The sequence below is a fragment of the Delphinapterus leucas genome, chromosome 20, assembly GCF_059928025.1.
Source record: "Delphinapterus leucas isolate spDelLeu-1000000601 "Yukka" chromosome 20, BTC_Dleu_Yukka2, whole genome shotgun sequence".
Classification (NCBI taxonomy): Eukaryota; Metazoa; Chordata; class Mammalia; order Artiodactyla; family Monodontidae; genus Delphinapterus; species Delphinapterus leucas.
The window spans coordinates 34,396,873-34,411,927 of record NC_143148.1 but is presented as its reverse complement, the minus strand read 5'-3'; the positions used below and the strand labels follow the sequence as shown (position 1 = coordinate 34,411,927).

Below are 15,055 nucleotides of genomic sequence, written 5' to 3'. Positions count from 1 at the left end.
GCACTTTTTGTCACAGTCTGGTCCCAAAAATACTTTAAGCCACAATAGAGAATGTTCTGTCAATATGGTTATGGGTCTGGCTGGTTATTTTATCTTGAATTGGATAGTATTTGCTCAATGCAGAAGACACAGCAAAGCGTAAAGGAAAAAAATCATCCAGAATCCTTACCACATCAGTTAATATTTCAGTATGTATGATTGTAGCATTTTTCTTTTTTAGTGTGAAAATAAACATGTTCTTTTTACTAGCCTCTCTTTAAAAATAGGCTCACGTTACTTTTTTTGTTAGCCTGCCTTTTATCCCAACATTTACTGATGCCTCTTTGCCAGGCAATATGTTAAATATTAAATGTGTAAAGATTAATGAATAGAACTTCCCCTACCTGCTCTGCAAAAAAGTTCACAGTATAATCCTATTGTAGGTTTGCATCTTGCTTGGTTGAACTACCAATTTTGGTGTTCTGTATAGTAGGTGGTGACCAACGATATAGTGCTGCTCAGCCTAACACGCATACACTTTAGGAGGATGCCTACTTTTTTTAACTTCACTATGGATTTTTGAGAGGCTAATTTTGAGTATATACTACTTGCCTATTTGTAGGAGGGGGTTTGAGGCAGCTTAAAATCAAGATTTAACACAAATGAATACCATTACGTCCAGAACCCAACAAAAAAAGTGGATAGCCTTTAAGTGTTAAAGCTCACTATGATGGCCTTACAAACCTCAGTAATATCAAGCAGAGGGAGACAACCAAATCCAATTAATACTTATTCCAATAGTTTAAACTAGCATTTCTCCAAGTATAGTCTGGGAACCCTTAGTGGATTATCCCCAAGACCCTTATAGAAGGATCGTGAGGGACTTCCCTGGTGGTCCAGTGGGGAAGACTCCACGCTTCCAATGCAGGGGGCTCTGGTTTGATCCTGGGCTGGGGAACTAGATCCCGCACGCATGCAGCAACTAAGGAGCTGGCATGCCGCAACTAAGGCCCAGTGCAGCGAAAAATATATAATAAATATTTTTTAAAAAAGAAGGGCTGTGGGGTTAAAACTATTTTAATAATAAGACATTTGCTTCACACTCATGTTGTCACAAGTGTACAGTGACTGTTTCCAGAGGCCACATGAAATAACCATACTGGAACAGATTGAACATAAGGGCAGAAATGAGAATCCAGCAGAATGTGAAACAGTGACACTCTTCTCTAAGTTTCTTGGGGGGAAATACTTAAATTTTTTTATTAACAGGTTATATTAATATGCAGTAGGTCTCTTATTTTTAAATAGACTAATTTTTTTAACTACAATTTTTTTAATGTGAAAAATAGTGAAATAAAACCCACAGAAATGAACTCTGGGGCCCTGAGCACCGCTGGTTGAAAGCAAAGGATAATTTGAGAACCTGTATCAAGAAATGCAAATCCATCCAGTCAGAATGTGATTTGTCTTCTCACATTGGCCTTTCAGAGCAAATTGTCGCTAAGCTGGGTTTTCTTAATATCTAGGTCGGTATCTCTTCTTGAATGCAATTGCAAATCAGCTGCGGTACCCAAATAGCCACACTCACTACTTCAGCTGCACCATGCTCTACCTTTTTGCAGAGGCCAACACTGAAGCTATCCAAGAACAGATCACAAGGTAAGAGAGAGGTCTGTTTTTCAGAGGGTACTAAATGGAGTCTCTTCCCCTTTATTATGAATTCTGAGTGTTTTTTTCCCTATGTATTCCATGTTCACTGAGCATCTTAAATGTGTTAAATAGTTGTGAACGAAATGGGCATGGTTCTACCCTCCTGATAATTAGTCTGATGGATGCAAAAAAAATCACAAGTAGAGAATTATTAATCACTGCTGAAACAAAAAGTTTTCGACAAAAGGCACAGCATTTTGATAGATCAGGAGTTTTTCTCAGGTGGTGGGGTCAGCATATTTAACCAGTCCTGAAACACCCAGGCCTTTTAAAGGCCATGTTAAAGAACTTAGACTTGTCATTACCTCTGGGTTGGAAGGTTTTAAGCAGGAGAAATAACAGGATCATACGTGTGTTTTACTAACAATAGTTAGGAATCTGTTGCAGATTGCTTGGACTATGTACAGCATTGGAGATCAGGAAATGGGTACATCCTAGTGAGAGAGATATACACAAACATAAAAAACTGGACCAGACTTGTTAAACTTGCCCCTTCACCTAATAGTAGTTTCTGAGCATTAGTATTCCTTAGGTTTATATACTAAAAATTAACTAGTGTTTTATTATTAGATGTTTAGATGGTAAAAGTCCTATTTTGTGGACTATATAAAGCTTTAGTGAACTTCCTCGAACTTAAATCTTTGTTCTTGTGCTTTATTACATCCTTAGGGTAAATTTAGAAGTAAAATCGGTTAGATCAGGGGATGTGAAGAATTATCCCACCCAATTTACATATGTACTACTAGTAGTAAAATTCTTATTTCCTATTTACTTTCATTGAGTATGTATTCTTTAAGCGATTATCTTCTGTGTCATGTAATCTATTATCTATCCTTTTACCTTAACTTAGTCTTGTAGGCTCAGTAATGGGAAGAGGAGGGATTCAAACCCACGTTTGTTATGTAATTCTAGAATCCATTTAACCATTCTATAGAAAAGACTTAATCCACCTGCCTTTTGTAAAGCTAACAATTTTTGCATGTAGTGTAATAATCAGGGAAAAAGTGTTAGGAAAAAAGACAAATGGAGAAGTGGTCGTAAATTTGTATGTTTCTCTGTGCATTGACTAACTTTTTCTTCCCTTCTCCAGGGTTCTTTTGGAACGGTTGATTGTAAATAGGCCACATCCTTGGGGTCTTCTTATTACCTTCATTGAGCTGATTAAAAATCCAGCGTTTAAGTTCTGGAACCACGAGTTTGTACACTGTGCCCCAGAAATTGAAAAGTGAGTTAAAAGTAATTTTTAAATTGTTACATTCTTAAGACAGAAGAATGAGAATCATTTGGTGGCTCCAGCTTGGGTGGGTGAATAAGAAGGCCATAGTAACCAAAATGAGACGCAAGGTTTTAGGCCTGAAGTTTTCTCACAAACTTGTTAACTGTCTCCATTCTTCAGGTTATTCCAGTCTGTCGCACAGTGCTGCATGGGACAAAAGCAGGCTCAGCAAGTAATGGAAGGGACAGGTGCCAGTTAGATGGAACCACATCTCTGTTGTAAATTTGTCAGCCTGGAGGTCCCACTGTACCAAGTTCATAAACTGGCTGAAGATCCTTTCAGCTTTTCCTGACTTTTCCGGCCCTTTGGTCTCGGGTATCTGCCCCAATTACTGTTTGGGTCAGCTTCCTGTCTACTTGGACACGTTCCAAATTTAAATGCATTTTTTTGACTCCTGGCCAACATTTAGAAGATGCTGTGAATATCATTTTGAACTTGTGTAAATATATGAAAGAGAAAACCTTTGTCTGGAACTTCTTGGGTTTGTGCAAAATGTGTCCAAGGCAAGTAGATAAACTGGTGGTACCTACTTCCCAGCTTATAAATTCAAGAGGCTGCTGATGCCATGCACTTGGGGGGGGGGGCGGTGGGCATAGCTCCATGTCATCTGACATTCCTGGTGTCCCAAAGAATAGCAGGAAAGCCAGTTTAAATACTATGTGACTTATTTTTTTAAAATACGGATGGGGACCTTGAAAATCACGAAGTTGTTAAAAAATGTGGATGTGTAGAATTTGGTATGCCAGGAAACATGGGAAGAGTTCACAATTGAGATCCCGTGGATTTTTATTTTGCCTCTTCCCCAAATCTAAAGCTGGCTGTTGGCAGAGCATCATTCTCTTTTCTGCTGGAGAACACATCCCCTTGGGCCCTGTGAGACACTTCTTTTTATAAAGGGAAGCCAAACCAGGCCTAAAGTTCCCCCATCTCTCTCCTGATAACTTGTAAACTGTGCGGAAAGGAACCAAATATTATGAATTGCCCTTCCCCATTATCCCAATGAATGGCCATACAGACTAAGCTGAACAACAACAAAGTCAAAAGGACCAATACAGCCCCTTTTGTAAGGATTTTGAATGTTTTGTAAATGTATTGGTCCATGTGTTGTATTTTGTAGCCTTCCTAGTTCCTGGGCTTTAGCTTCCCTACTTCTTGTATGTGTATGCATACTGTAGTCGAACATTAAAGTCATGACACACACACGAGTCCACTGTGCCTTTCTCAGTAGCGGCCAGTGCTGGTGGTGAGGAGGAAAGTGGACCACGCAGCCTTCCCGTTGGGGCCACTGGGGAACACTAACTTTTGCTGAATGGTATGTTTTCCCACTACCAATCTGGCATCTTTAAACAAGGAAGTATTTTTGTGTAGTGTTGTTTGCCTTTTCCTTTCCAACAGTGAAAAATTATTGGAGCAGGTTTCTATGATTAAACAGTTTCAAAATGCCCATTTAAAAACATCCTTTACCCTCATGGTGTTTCAATATTAACATCTTTATTGGAGTATAATTGCTTTACAACGTTAGATATAATTTTTAAAAGAAAAGGAGTAGGTATATATTTAAAACTTACCTAATATATACCTTACCTTTCATGGACTGTCACGTTTTATGGCCAGAGAGGACAAAAAGGTTCAAGATTAAGATTAAATAGAAATCTTACATGGGGACTTGAATGTCATTGGTGTCTTAAGGGTGAGTTGTGCCTTCTAGGCTGCTTAAGGAATTTAAACAATTGCTCAGAGTCCCAGTGACACAGCTTATTAAATCCTCCAACAGGAAACAGTTGTTAACTAAGGGAAAGTGACTTGTTCAAAATAGACCTGGATTTGAACCAGGTCTACTTTCAAAGTCCATGTTATTAAATGCCAGGCTACAACAAAATGTTATCACTATCACATTTCTGCTAACTTTGGATCAAGCTGAGAACCAAACAGCTATAATAAAATTTATTAGTGTTCATAACAATAAGCAGCAGTTCCCACATCTACTGTTCCCAAATCCTTCAGCATGTCACTCTTACCTTGCAATTCATCCTAGACAACAGTTTTGCTACTTTTCCTTTTGGTATTTAGTATGAAATGCAAAACAAAAGGTCCAAATTATCCTTCTTTTCAAGCATCAACGTGTACCAGCTTAGCAGAAAGTTCTTCTCTTGGACATTCCTTCAGGAAAAAGGGAACCTGCTAGTTAGTCAGTTCCAACAATTGGTGTAAGATCATCTTCTGACCATAACGAACCTGTAAGGCTTGCTGTTCCCTCCAGCTGAGTGTGGCGTAGACCTCCTTACTACTGAGTAAATCTTGCTCAGTTTTTAAGTCTGTGGCATAGGTTTGCAGGGTCAATAAAACACTGTCCCGAAGAAGCTGTCTCCATGATGCTTTGAGTTTGGGGATATTTGTGATTGTCAGGCTGTCCTCTTCCCTTTTATCATCTCCCCATCCATCCTGGTCTTTAAATTCTCTGAACTCCTCAGCAGGCATGCACAGTACCTAGAAGCAACCATGGGGCCCTTTACTTGCATATTTCCAAAATTGATTTAGAGAAGCCAACCTGTCCTGACAGCATTTAAGCGTCTTCTCCATCCATGCCACCTTTCCTCGCACCTAGATCTAAATACTTATTTTGAGCATTTACCTTGAGTGTCATGGCCAGTTCCTCTTCTGTCAGCACTTCTTCCCGCCCAATCACAAAGGCTCCCTCTTCCCCTACCATCTCCAGTTTGCATAAAAAATCCCAGCGTTCATACAGTAGGAGCCTTTCAGCTTCAACTTTTGTTCCTGTAGACAGAAAGTACTGCTGTGAAAGTCAGTATACCCAAGAGCTCATTTCTCCTTAGTCTACAAAAAGGGAGCAACTACTACAGAGCACCTGGGGCAGGGATGGAGACATACACCAGTGTCCAAGGTTTAATCACTCACCCTGTAACGCTGCTTCACGAACCGTCACCATCTGAATGTCAGCCGTGTCATCCGTGTTGTCAGGATACGGTTCAGTAAAGCCATACATGTGAATCAACTGCCAGTTAGCCATTTGCCCATAAGTGTTGAAAATCTCATGGCCTTTAGGAATGGGCTGAGTGGCCACCATCCGAAGACAATTCTGGGGTGGAAGGGAGAAGCTGGGGCCAGGCCCTTCCCAGGCCAGCCTCCTGAAGATTACTTCCCTCCTAGGAGGGTACAGTTCCCTCCAGCAGATATAGTTCAGTGATGGTGGGACTGACACTATACCTACCAACATTCTACCTTTAGTTCTTGTTAAGATTCTGTACTGTAGAATAAAAGTGGTGAGACTTAAAGGTCAAAGGTCATCCCCATGGTTTTAGTACGTAATCTTTGTTCAGTCATCTCACAAACACTTAAAAAGTTACTAGCTGGCTTCCCTGGTGGCGCAGTGGTTGAGAGTCCGCCTACCGATGCAGGGGATACGGGTTCCGTGCCCTGGTCCGGCAGGATCCCGCGTTACGCGGAGCGGCTGGGCCCGTGAGCCATGGCCGCTGAGCCTGCGTGTATGGAGCCTGTGCTCCGTGGCGGGAGAGACCACAGCAGTGAGAGGCCCGCGTACCACAAAAAAGAAGAAAAAAAAAAGTTGCTAGCTTTGGAGACTTCTCTGGTGGTCCAGTGATTAAGAATCCGCCTTCCAATGCAGGGGACGCAGGTTCAATCCCTGGTGAGGGAACTAAGATCCCACATGCCACAGGGCAACAAAGCCCACACACCACAACTAGAGAGAAGCCTGTGCACAGCAACAAAGAGCCCGCGTGACACAACTAAGACCCGACACAGCCCCCCAAAAAAGCTGCTAGCTTTACAGAAATGAAGAATTAGGCACTTCCCTTGCAGTCCAGTGGTTAAGACTGCTGGGGCCCAGGTTCAATCCCTGGGCAGGGGGAACTGGGCTCTGTGCAGTGTGGCAAAAACAAAACCCAAAAAACCAAGATCAAAGTAGGAACAGCAAATGGACACAAGCACTTAAAAGTAATAGCCAGGGACTTCCCTGGTGGCACAGTGGTTAAGAATCTGCCTGCCAATGCAGGGGAGACGGGTTTGATCCCTGGTCCGGGAAGATCCTACATGCCACGGAGCAACTAAGCCCGTGCACCACAACTACTGAGCCCGTGTGCCTAGAGCCCGTCTTCCACAATGAGACGCCCACACACCACAACGAACAGTAGCCTCCCGCATGCTGCAACTAGAGAAAGCCTGCATGCAGCAACAGACCCAACACAGCCAAAAATAAACTTATTTTAAACAGCCATTTCCTAATTTTTAATCCCATAAACTTAGATCTTTTTTTGCAACTTTCCACTTAGCAAATAGAATTGATACAAACACAGCCTTGGTATCATCTTAAACCGGTCTTATGAACACCCCTCTAGTGAAAAGTATTGACACTATGGCTGTTCCAGATTGCTGTCCACAGGGCCCAGAAACAATCTTGGCTCACTAGCACTGCACAGAACAACCAACCTATAGAACCAAATCAGTGAGGGTGCAAGGTTTATCAGAGGATTAACCCCAGCTTTCTTGTAAGGTTTTGAGATGTTTTCAGTTCAGGTGATTTCAGTGGAATACGCAAAGTACACAGAGGAGGAGATAATTCCACCTACACATTTTTAGTATGAGGAGAATGGAGTGTTTAGCTCAACTGCCAGGCCAGCATAAATAACACACCGGTTTGAATCACATGCCCAATCATCCAAGCACATAAGAACAAGAACTGGGACAGATCCACTCACTGGAGAGTATTCTAGATTGGCATTGTGATTGGCTAAGTGGTTTAGTACGTCTGCAGCAGGCACCATCAAAGGGGAGTTTGGCTCCTTTTCATCATCCTCTTCCTCCAGTGGTTCCTGAAAGCTGCCACAGAGAGAACTTTGCTAAAGCCCAGTGCAGGGTGAGAGAGGAGTGGGGTTCACTGTTTTTTCCCTTCTAGTCCCTCAATAGAGTTCTAAAAAAAAGGATCCTTTTTAAGGCTCCGCTCACTGACCTGTAGGCCATCACAAGAGCCACGAGCTGGCGGTAGAGTTCCAGAGAGCGAACCGTGGGGCTGAAAAGATCGGGGTGGGCTTCCATGAAGGGCAGCACGATGGAATAATACTCGCTGCGGATGCTGGCCAAATCCTTCTCCACAGCCTCGGGTACGCCAGTGCCCTGCAGCAATCGCCGGCGCTCCTCCTCTGGCCTGCAGTGACACCCCCAACCCAGGTTCTTCACACCACCTACCGGGACTAGCGCTTAGAACCCGTGTCCCAAGCGTAGGGCGGTTCGAGCCAGACTACCTACGGTGCTGCCCCTCCTACGGCTCTCACCAGAACATGGGGTGCTCCAAGCGGCCCAGCTCGGGCCACAGCGCAAAGTAGGGGCTCCAGGGCGAGGCCGGGGCCTGCAGCTCGTGCAGCAGCGCCAGCAGCAGCGGCACCCATCCCGACTGGCTCTGCAGCGCGCCTCGCTCTGAGGGAGACGAAGAGGTTAGGGCCCCGGCCGGCCCCGCAGGCCCGCCTCGGCGTCCCACCCCCGCCGGCGTAACCACCTCGCTCCAGCAGGCCGCTGATTGAGCAGGTGTGCTGCGACAGGAGTGCGGCCCGTGGCACCGCGAACAGCAGCTCCCCGGGCTGCACGCTCTCCCGGGCCACCATGCCGTAGCCGGCCACCGTGCCCTGCCGGCTCACCGCCACCTGAGCAGGGAGAGCGGCCGGTCAGAGCTAGACCGCGCCCGCTTCCCCGCCGCGCCCGCCTCCACCCCGCCCCCCACTCACCTTTGGACTCAGCTCCAGTCCTACCCGCCGGCACCAGCTCAGGAAGCTGGCCACCGGGGCCGGGTCCTCGCTGCCCGCAAGCCCTGCCACCTGAGATAAGCAAGCGCAGTGGCGTTGCCTTGCCCCGCCCGGAAGAGCTCGCTGGGGGCGGAGAAGACGGCGGCGCGCGCGCGGAGGAAGGGCCGGGGTTGGGGGAGGGGATGTGGAGTGCGGCAAATGACCCGCGGCAGGCCGCGCAGCCGCGTGCGGGACGGCGCTGCGGACGGGGAAGCGGCAAGGCGCGGCGGAGAGGGGTGCTCCTGCGTCTGCCGCCACAACTCACCCGCCGGCGCTTCGCCTGGGTCGCCATGGTCCAAGGGCGCGCAGCCCCGCGACTCCGCAGCCCAGCGCAGGCGCTTCCGGCGTCCTGGGCAGGACTCACAGGGGCGGGGCCTATGTTCCCGCCCCGGAACCACGTGATGTTCGTTTCGACTTCCACGCGGAAGAAGAGTGGGGGTTTGCACCTGGTCGTACAAGCCCTGCTGAAAACATTCTTGAGGCCGGGTCTCCCCACTTGGGTTAAGAAAACGTGCCGCCGGGTGCAGGAAGATGTGTCCCCTTGCCGCCTTGAGCCTGGTCTGAGCCAGGCACAACCCTTCCCAGTCTTGGTCTGTGACAGTTGAAACCCCTGGGGGTAGAAGTCCGGTTGAAGTGCAAAATCCCATTTCTGGATGAGAAGGGAAGGCCTGGCTGGAGGCCGGCTGGGTGCGCAATTAGAGCAGTTTGTGCAAGTGTTTCGGAGTTGTGTGGTCAGGGCTCCCAGAACTATTGATAGAATAGACCCGCTCAGTTTTTCATCTTTTGCGTAGCACATGGAGGGGCTTATTTTTATTTACTTGCTGCTTTAGTTGCCGACACACAGCAGGAACTCAATATCTATTTATTGGATAAATGGCTGAGTAAATGAATCAGAAATGGTGGTTAAACATGGGGAAATAGCATGCCGTTAAATTTAAGAAAATGAGGCAACGAATATAGAGGTTACAGGTCTGGGTTTTGAAGTCAAATACTGTCAAGGCCACCTCCCAGCTTGGCCTCTTATTAAGGCAAATTCAGTTTCCTCAACTGTGAAACTAAGATAATTAGTACCTACCCTATGGAATTAATGTAAGGATTGGTAAGATGATGTGACAAGATATGGAAATACAGAGATAGATGGAAATGCCTGTCTTCACTCTGAACGGTCAACCCCACCTAAACCCGAGAAGCACCAGCCTCACCAGCTTAAACATTCTGTCTCTTCCAAGGCTTCTCATGATGGGCATGGCATCACCATACTCAAATTCTTCTTAGTTTCTTTATTAGTTTTTCAGCACAGTTAACTCTTTCTACGTTGACAAGGGTTTTTGTTTTACATTTTGTCATCTCAAAGTCTCATGACATCAGGCACCAGAATACACAAAAGTAGGCTCTTCACTTTGTACAGAGAAGAAAATAACAAATTCCATTAACAGTTCACTTTGACCAAAGAAGACACAACCTCCGATGGAAAGCCACACGCCGGAGTACCCAATATACATATATATATATAATGTATAGATATTTATAGATCTCATCTGAAAGAACACGGAAAAAAAAATCCAAGATTCACAGCGCTATCTACAGTAAAAGGGATTAATTCTACCAGCTTTTCAGTCAGTCACATTCTATATTCAAAGGAAGCACGTGAGTGAACAGAACTAACAGACACTCCACTGGGCTCTATAATGGCTTAAGATGACAGAAGGGGGTGATGTGTGCCAAGGAAATGTGGATGCAGGTGTCCCCTCAGCCCCACACACACCCACCCACCCTCCACAGCCCTGCATTTTTCATTGCTCTCCCCTCTTCTCTTTTTTACTCATTTGAGGGCTTGTGACAACTGATTTAGGCTCAGAGACAAATGGCTTCTGGTTCCTAGGTCAGGAGATTCTACCCAGTAAGGTGGATGAACAGGAAGTATATGGCACAGCCCTGGGCTTCAGCTGGCTGGAAGGGGCTGGGGTGTGTGGGGAGCCTTTCTCCTCTGCCTGGCCCTTGCTCATTTCAGGAAACGTTACCTCCCACCCCAGGACCCAGCAAGCCCCAGCCTGGGCCAGTTTTCTCCAAATGAACTCTCAGTGATGCCTACGTGAAACATTGGCATAGCTTGACTAGAACTCTCCCTAGAAATGTTTCCAGTGGCCTTGGCCATGCTGCTGCTGATTAAGTTGTCCTCCGTGGAGCCTAGGGGTGAAAAGGGGGTCTCTGGGGGAACCCTATAGGAACTCTGAGCCACCACTGCCTGCTGGCTTCCAAAGGCAGTCACCACGAAGTTCTCAGAGGTGTACCCAACACTCAAAGGCTATCCCAGCCTTTAACCTCAGCCCTAGTCAGCTCCCTAGAGGCAGAGGACCAGGTGACTTTCTGCCTCAGGGCCTTGGCTCAGAAACGGGACAGGGCCAGGAGGCGGCAGACTGTGGGCTGGGACAGTCTGTGGGGTTCCTGCCCACAAGGTCCTCTGTGTTCTGTCTTCCTTGGGCAGAGAAACCCCTTTCAGCCCCTACCTGCCTGGCCCTACAGCACCAAGGCCACCCACAGAGCACCAGGAAAACTGCTGTCTGGTTGAAGCGCCCCCTTGTGGCTACTGTTCAGATGATTGTCACGGGTGCTAAAATCAGAAACAGATGTGTTTGATGGTGGGGCTCGGGGGTGGGAAAGGGGCCTGCAGAGCTCCAGGGCTCCTGCCTCTGAGTGCTCCCTGCTGCTGTCTCCTGGTTCTCATGCCAGTGCCTGAGCTGGACACTGTTCCTGCTGTCCCAGCACCTACCGTCTCAAAATCCCATCCCACCTTCAAACCTGCCTGCTTGAGGGGGTCAACCCATGCTTTCTTTAATCCAGCATATTATCCTGGATCCTGGCCAGAGAAGGACTCACAGTCTTCCCTTAGCTAATCTCCTTCTTCCCTGGAGCCCTGCCCTGACCGTGCCTGGGCCTTGGAAAACTGGAAGAGAGGGTCTAAGTCAGCCAAGTTAACGAGGTGAGAGGGGAGGGTGGTAGGGGAGGAGTGAGCCCCTCAAACCATCTGGAGACTGTTCCACTGCAGCATCTAGGACGGATCCCCTCGTCTTTTTAAACAAAAGAAAAGTAACCCCATTTCCTCCCCTTCGCCCTCGCAAAAATAAAGGGGAAATGAGCTGCGCAAGGATGGCAGTGGGACGTCGATGCAGGTTGGGGGGCAGGTGAGCATCTTCGTGGGACCAAGGGCTTCAACAGGACACCTCCATGGTGTGGTTGACCTGGCCCAGCCCCTCACTGCTGTCTGAGTGGGTGCAGGCCTGCGGGCGGCTGCCGTCCACCGAGCTGGCGCTGGTGAGGGACGAGGTTCGAGAGCGGGCGAGACGGGTCATGCTGGCCGAGGGCACTGCAGACAAAGAGGGCACCGGGGGTGAGGACCAGCAGGCGGGGCCGGGCGCAGGCAGGTGGGAGAAGGATTTACGCAAGCAAAGCGGCCAGCGAGACCGGTTCTTCCGACGAAGGCATGGAGGCTCATCCCAAGCCAGGGCTCTACACTTGCTCTGTCAAGCCCCAGGCATGCAACGCCAGCGACAGGGAGTGAGCCAAAGGGGCGGGAGGGCCACGGAGGCCGGCAGGACCCTCCTCACAAGAGCTGGCCAGAGCTGTGGCCAAAATGGGCTGGCAGCTGACCGGATGTCCTTAAGCTGGAGCAAGGATGGGACATTATTTCCAACTCTGCCTCCCTCAAGAGGATGATGGGGCAGGGGGAATGAGACCAGTTCTGTAAAGAAGGGCAAGGTGTGATGGCCCCAGACTGCCCTAAATCCTGTTTCTGCCCTTATTCAGAGCTTTACAAGCGAGGCTTGCAGGAAGCAAATTCTACCTTCCTGACCTCAACTAGCCATCTGTCCAGCCCAGGCATAGCTTGCCCCTGACCCCAGGGCCGACACCTCTGAGAAGTTCTGGTTCCAACTGCCAGAGTGCTGGAAGCCACGGGGCCCATGGCAACCTAGAAGCAAGGCTGATCTAAAACCCAGCCAATCTGGAGCCCTAAATGGGACAGAGCCCACGGAAGAGCAGGACACAAGAAGTTCCCATGGCAAGATGCGGCCTGGCTGCAGCACTGCACAGAGGAAGGAGCTGGGGCTCCTGGGGTGGCGGGGTGGGGGGAGCTGGGGGGCGGTCCATGCATTAGGGGAGGGGGTGCGGGGCTACCTGCTCCTCCACTCAGCCTTCGGTCCTTCAAGTATGCAACTAAGAGAGAAGACAGAGCCAGAGGGGCAGGGTTGGGGAGACAGAACACGGGTGAAGAGGAGGTCCGGCGAGATGAGGGCGTCGAGATGGGTCAGAGGGGAGAGGAAGGCACAGAGCAGGCTGGGGGCAGGGCCAGAGCCTCAGGAAGCCCCCTCCCGCCCACCCACCGAAGCAGCGGCCACAGAAGGAACCACAGCACTGACTGATGTCAGTCTGGCCCTAGGAGTCGGGAGAGCAGGGTGGGGTGCTCGTCTCACCCCCCGATTCTCCAGCCTGGGCTGCAGCACTGGGGGCTCACGCCCACAAAGCCTTTAAGGCCTATAACCTAGTGCCAGCACCCTCTCCATTCTGCTGGGGCTCACTCTCCCCGTGGACAGAATGCGGGAGGCCCGTATGACCTCCCAAATCCTTCCCAGCTCTTGGGCTGCCTGGTGGTATTTGTCCACCAGGGTCCCAGTGGACCAGCCCCGTGGTCCCAGCCCCGTGACAAGTACCGCTCACCCACCCGTCCCAGCAGTGTCCGCCAGGCACTTCCTGGGCTCAGCGCCCAGCCTCAGAGCCCCTGCTGGGTCTCACTGTGGGTCTTGGCCTCTTGCTGCCCTACTTCTCCATAGACAGGCTGGCAGGGGGCCCCGGTCCCCTGGGGGCGGGGGGTGGAGGTCTGTTCCTGGCTGGCCCCCCAGCCTTCCCCCACAGGCCTGTCCTCCCCAGAAGGCCCAAGCTCCAGAGGCTGAGGTCTGGGGCGAAGAAAAATTCGGGCAGAGGAAGTTTGCTTCCAGGAGGAGAGCCAGGCGCAAGGGGGAGATGGAAGGAACTGAGGAGATGCACGTGTGTCACCAAGGCGGCATGTGCGCTGGTGGCGCTCACGAGCAGTGTCTCACCCCCGCACGAGGGGAAGTCGGGAGTGGGCAGGGAGCCAGTTCCACCCCTCTTTCCTCGGGGTCTTCAGATATGCCACCCCCAGTTTGGCTGCCTTCAGCTCTCCTAACACCCAGATGGCCTCACATGCCTTCCCCAGTCCCCAGACTCCAAGTCCACTCCTCTGATGCCCCTGGTACCATCCGGCCTTCTCAGGTGCTGTAGGCCCAGCAGGCGCTGGGTGGGGTGGGTGACTCACCCCTAGGCAGGCTTCCCCGGCAGGACTCAGCCCCGGGCCCTGCTCCCCAGAGCTGGGAGAAGAGTCCCCCACCCCAAAAGGCCCAGCCCTGTCAGGAGAACAGTGCCCCAAAGCCTCCCCAAGGGCAGGGCCTGGCCTGGGACAATCAAATTACAACCTAGGTGGAGATGCCCTAGAGGCCCCCAGGCACAGCGTCAGCCCCAACTTGCTGCCTGCCCCCCAGTCTCTAGGGCAGGGTGGGTGGAGGTATACTTACTGTAGCCCATGCCTTGCAGGAAGTACTTGAAGGCTTCAGTCAGCTTCCCGGGCTGCAGGGCGAGGGACAGGTACATGCTTTGTTTGCCTGCCTGGGATTCAGGGGGAGGGGAGGCTTCCCCAACCCCTGGCCAGGTAAGGGACGGAGAGAGGGCCAAGAGTCTCACCTGTGTGACCTGGGGGAGCCCCCCGGAATCTGCCATCTGCAGGGGAGAGAGGGGGGTGAGCTGAGCAGGGGCCCCCTCACACCACACCCTGCCTGTCCCTGGCACACCCGGACAGGCTCCCCTGACCAGACACACCGTCCTGCTCTGCTCCCACCTTGGCTGGGACCCCAGGCAGGCCCCTCCCTGTGGCTGGGCCCAGGGTGGGGAGGAGGGCCTCACCTTCAGGAAGGTCGTGGTGGTTGGATCCAGTTTGGAGTTGCACTCAACCTGGGGACAAGGAACAGGCTTCAACAGAGTGAGGCGCCCGAGGGCTATCAGGCGTCCCCCTGCCCCAGATGCTAAGGGAGGGTCTATCCCCAGAGTTGCGAGGCTCTACAGGTGAGGGAGGGAGTGCAGGGGGCAGACACAGGCACCTTGGCAAGGCCAAGGCCCTGGGGATCAGGAAGCAGCCCCCTGAGGGCCTCTACCGCACTCACAACTGCTGCTGGGCTGGGGGCAGGGGCTGGGCAGCGGCCTCACAGCGAGCCGG

At 50.2% G+C, this 15,055-nt stretch overlaps 3 protein-coding genes across 29 annotated transcripts in view; 1 reads left to right on the top strand and 2 right to left on the bottom strand.

Moving 5' to 3' along the window:
* Positions 1 to 4,421, top strand: part of CNOT1 (CCR4-NOT transcription complex subunit 1) — a 100,005-nt gene extending 95,584 nt beyond the window's left edge. For all 13 annotated transcript variants that reach the window (XM_089903165.1, XM_089903166.1, XM_089903167.1 and 10 more), the window contains 3 exons: positions 1,506 to 1,638; positions 2,780 to 2,914; positions 3,086 to 4,421. In XM_089903165.1, the coding sequence (XP_089759291.1) occupies positions 1,506 to 1,638; positions 2,780 to 2,914; positions 3,086 to 3,164 (347 nt within the window). In that variant the 3' untranslated portion in view covers positions 3,165 to 4,421. The remainder of the gene's footprint in view (positions 1 to 1,505; positions 1,639 to 2,779; positions 2,915 to 3,085) is intronic.
* A 474-nt stretch (positions 4,422 to 4,895) lies between these two features.
* SETD6 (SET domain containing 6, protein lysine methyltransferase) lies at positions 4,896 to 9,434 on the bottom strand. 8 transcript variants are annotated; one of them, XM_089903170.1, is made up of 9 exons: positions 9,041 to 9,434; positions 8,719 to 8,808; positions 8,272 to 8,413; positions 7,950 to 8,144; positions 7,699 to 7,819; positions 5,882 to 6,230; positions 5,598 to 5,740; positions 5,201 to 5,452; positions 4,896 to 5,125 (listed from the first exon to the last, which is right to left on the bottom strand). In XM_089903170.1, the coding sequence occupies exons 1-9, from the start codon at positions 9,420 to 9,422 to the stop codon at positions 5,075 to 5,077; spliced, it is 1,725 nt and encodes a 574-aa protein (XP_089759296.1). In that variant the 5' UTR covers positions 9,423 to 9,434; the 3' UTR covers positions 4,896 to 5,074. The 8 variants fall into 8 exon arrangements, with proteins under 8 accessions (XP_089759296.1, XP_022411604.1, XP_030617583.2 ...); XM_022555896.3 differs by adding an exon at positions 8,493 to 8,637 and having other exon boundaries at positions 4,896 to 5,452; positions 5,882 to 6,062; positions 9,041 to 9,130; XM_030761723.2 differs by lacking the exon at positions 7,699 to 7,819 and adding an exon at positions 8,493 to 8,637 and having other exon boundaries at positions 4,896 to 5,452; positions 5,882 to 6,062.
* Positions 9,435 to 10,039: 605 nt separating this feature from the next.
* Positions 10,040 to 15,055, bottom strand: part of NDRG4 (NDRG family member 4) — a 41,940-nt gene continuing 36,924 nt past the window's right edge. For 4 of the 8 annotated variants that reach the window (XM_089903177.1, XM_022555903.3, XM_089903178.1 and 1 more), the window contains 4 exons: positions 14,746 to 14,793; positions 14,527 to 14,562; positions 14,361 to 14,412; positions 11,985 to 12,139 (listed from right to left, as the gene is read on the bottom strand). In XM_089903177.1, the coding sequence (XP_089759303.1) occupies positions 11,985 to 12,139; positions 14,361 to 14,412; positions 14,527 to 14,562; positions 14,746 to 14,793 (291 nt within the window). Of the gene's footprint in view, positions 12,140 to 12,948; positions 12,988 to 14,360; positions 14,413 to 14,526; positions 14,563 to 14,745; positions 14,812 to 15,055 lie in introns of all 8 variants that reach the window. The other 4 variants (XM_089903181.1, XM_089903180.1, XR_016391001.1 and 1 more) reach the window with 4 other exon arrangements.

What these genes read in the sequence shown, in the direction of transcription:
- SETD6 (XM_089903169.1), bottom strand. Translation starts at nt 9,422, where the DNA reads ATGGGATTTTGCACTTCAACCGGACTTCTACCCCCAGGGGTTTCAACT. An exon ending in CCAATCTAGAATACTCTCCA is followed by an intron (nt 6,231 to 7,698) that starts GTGAGTGGATCT and finishes TTTATTCTACAG; the next exon opens with TACAGAATCTTAACAAGAAC. An exon ending in AACTGGCCATGACACTCAAG is followed by an intron (nt 5,453 to 5,597) that starts GTAAATGCTCAA and finishes GGTTGCTTCTAG; the next exon opens with GTACTGTGCATGCCTGCTGA.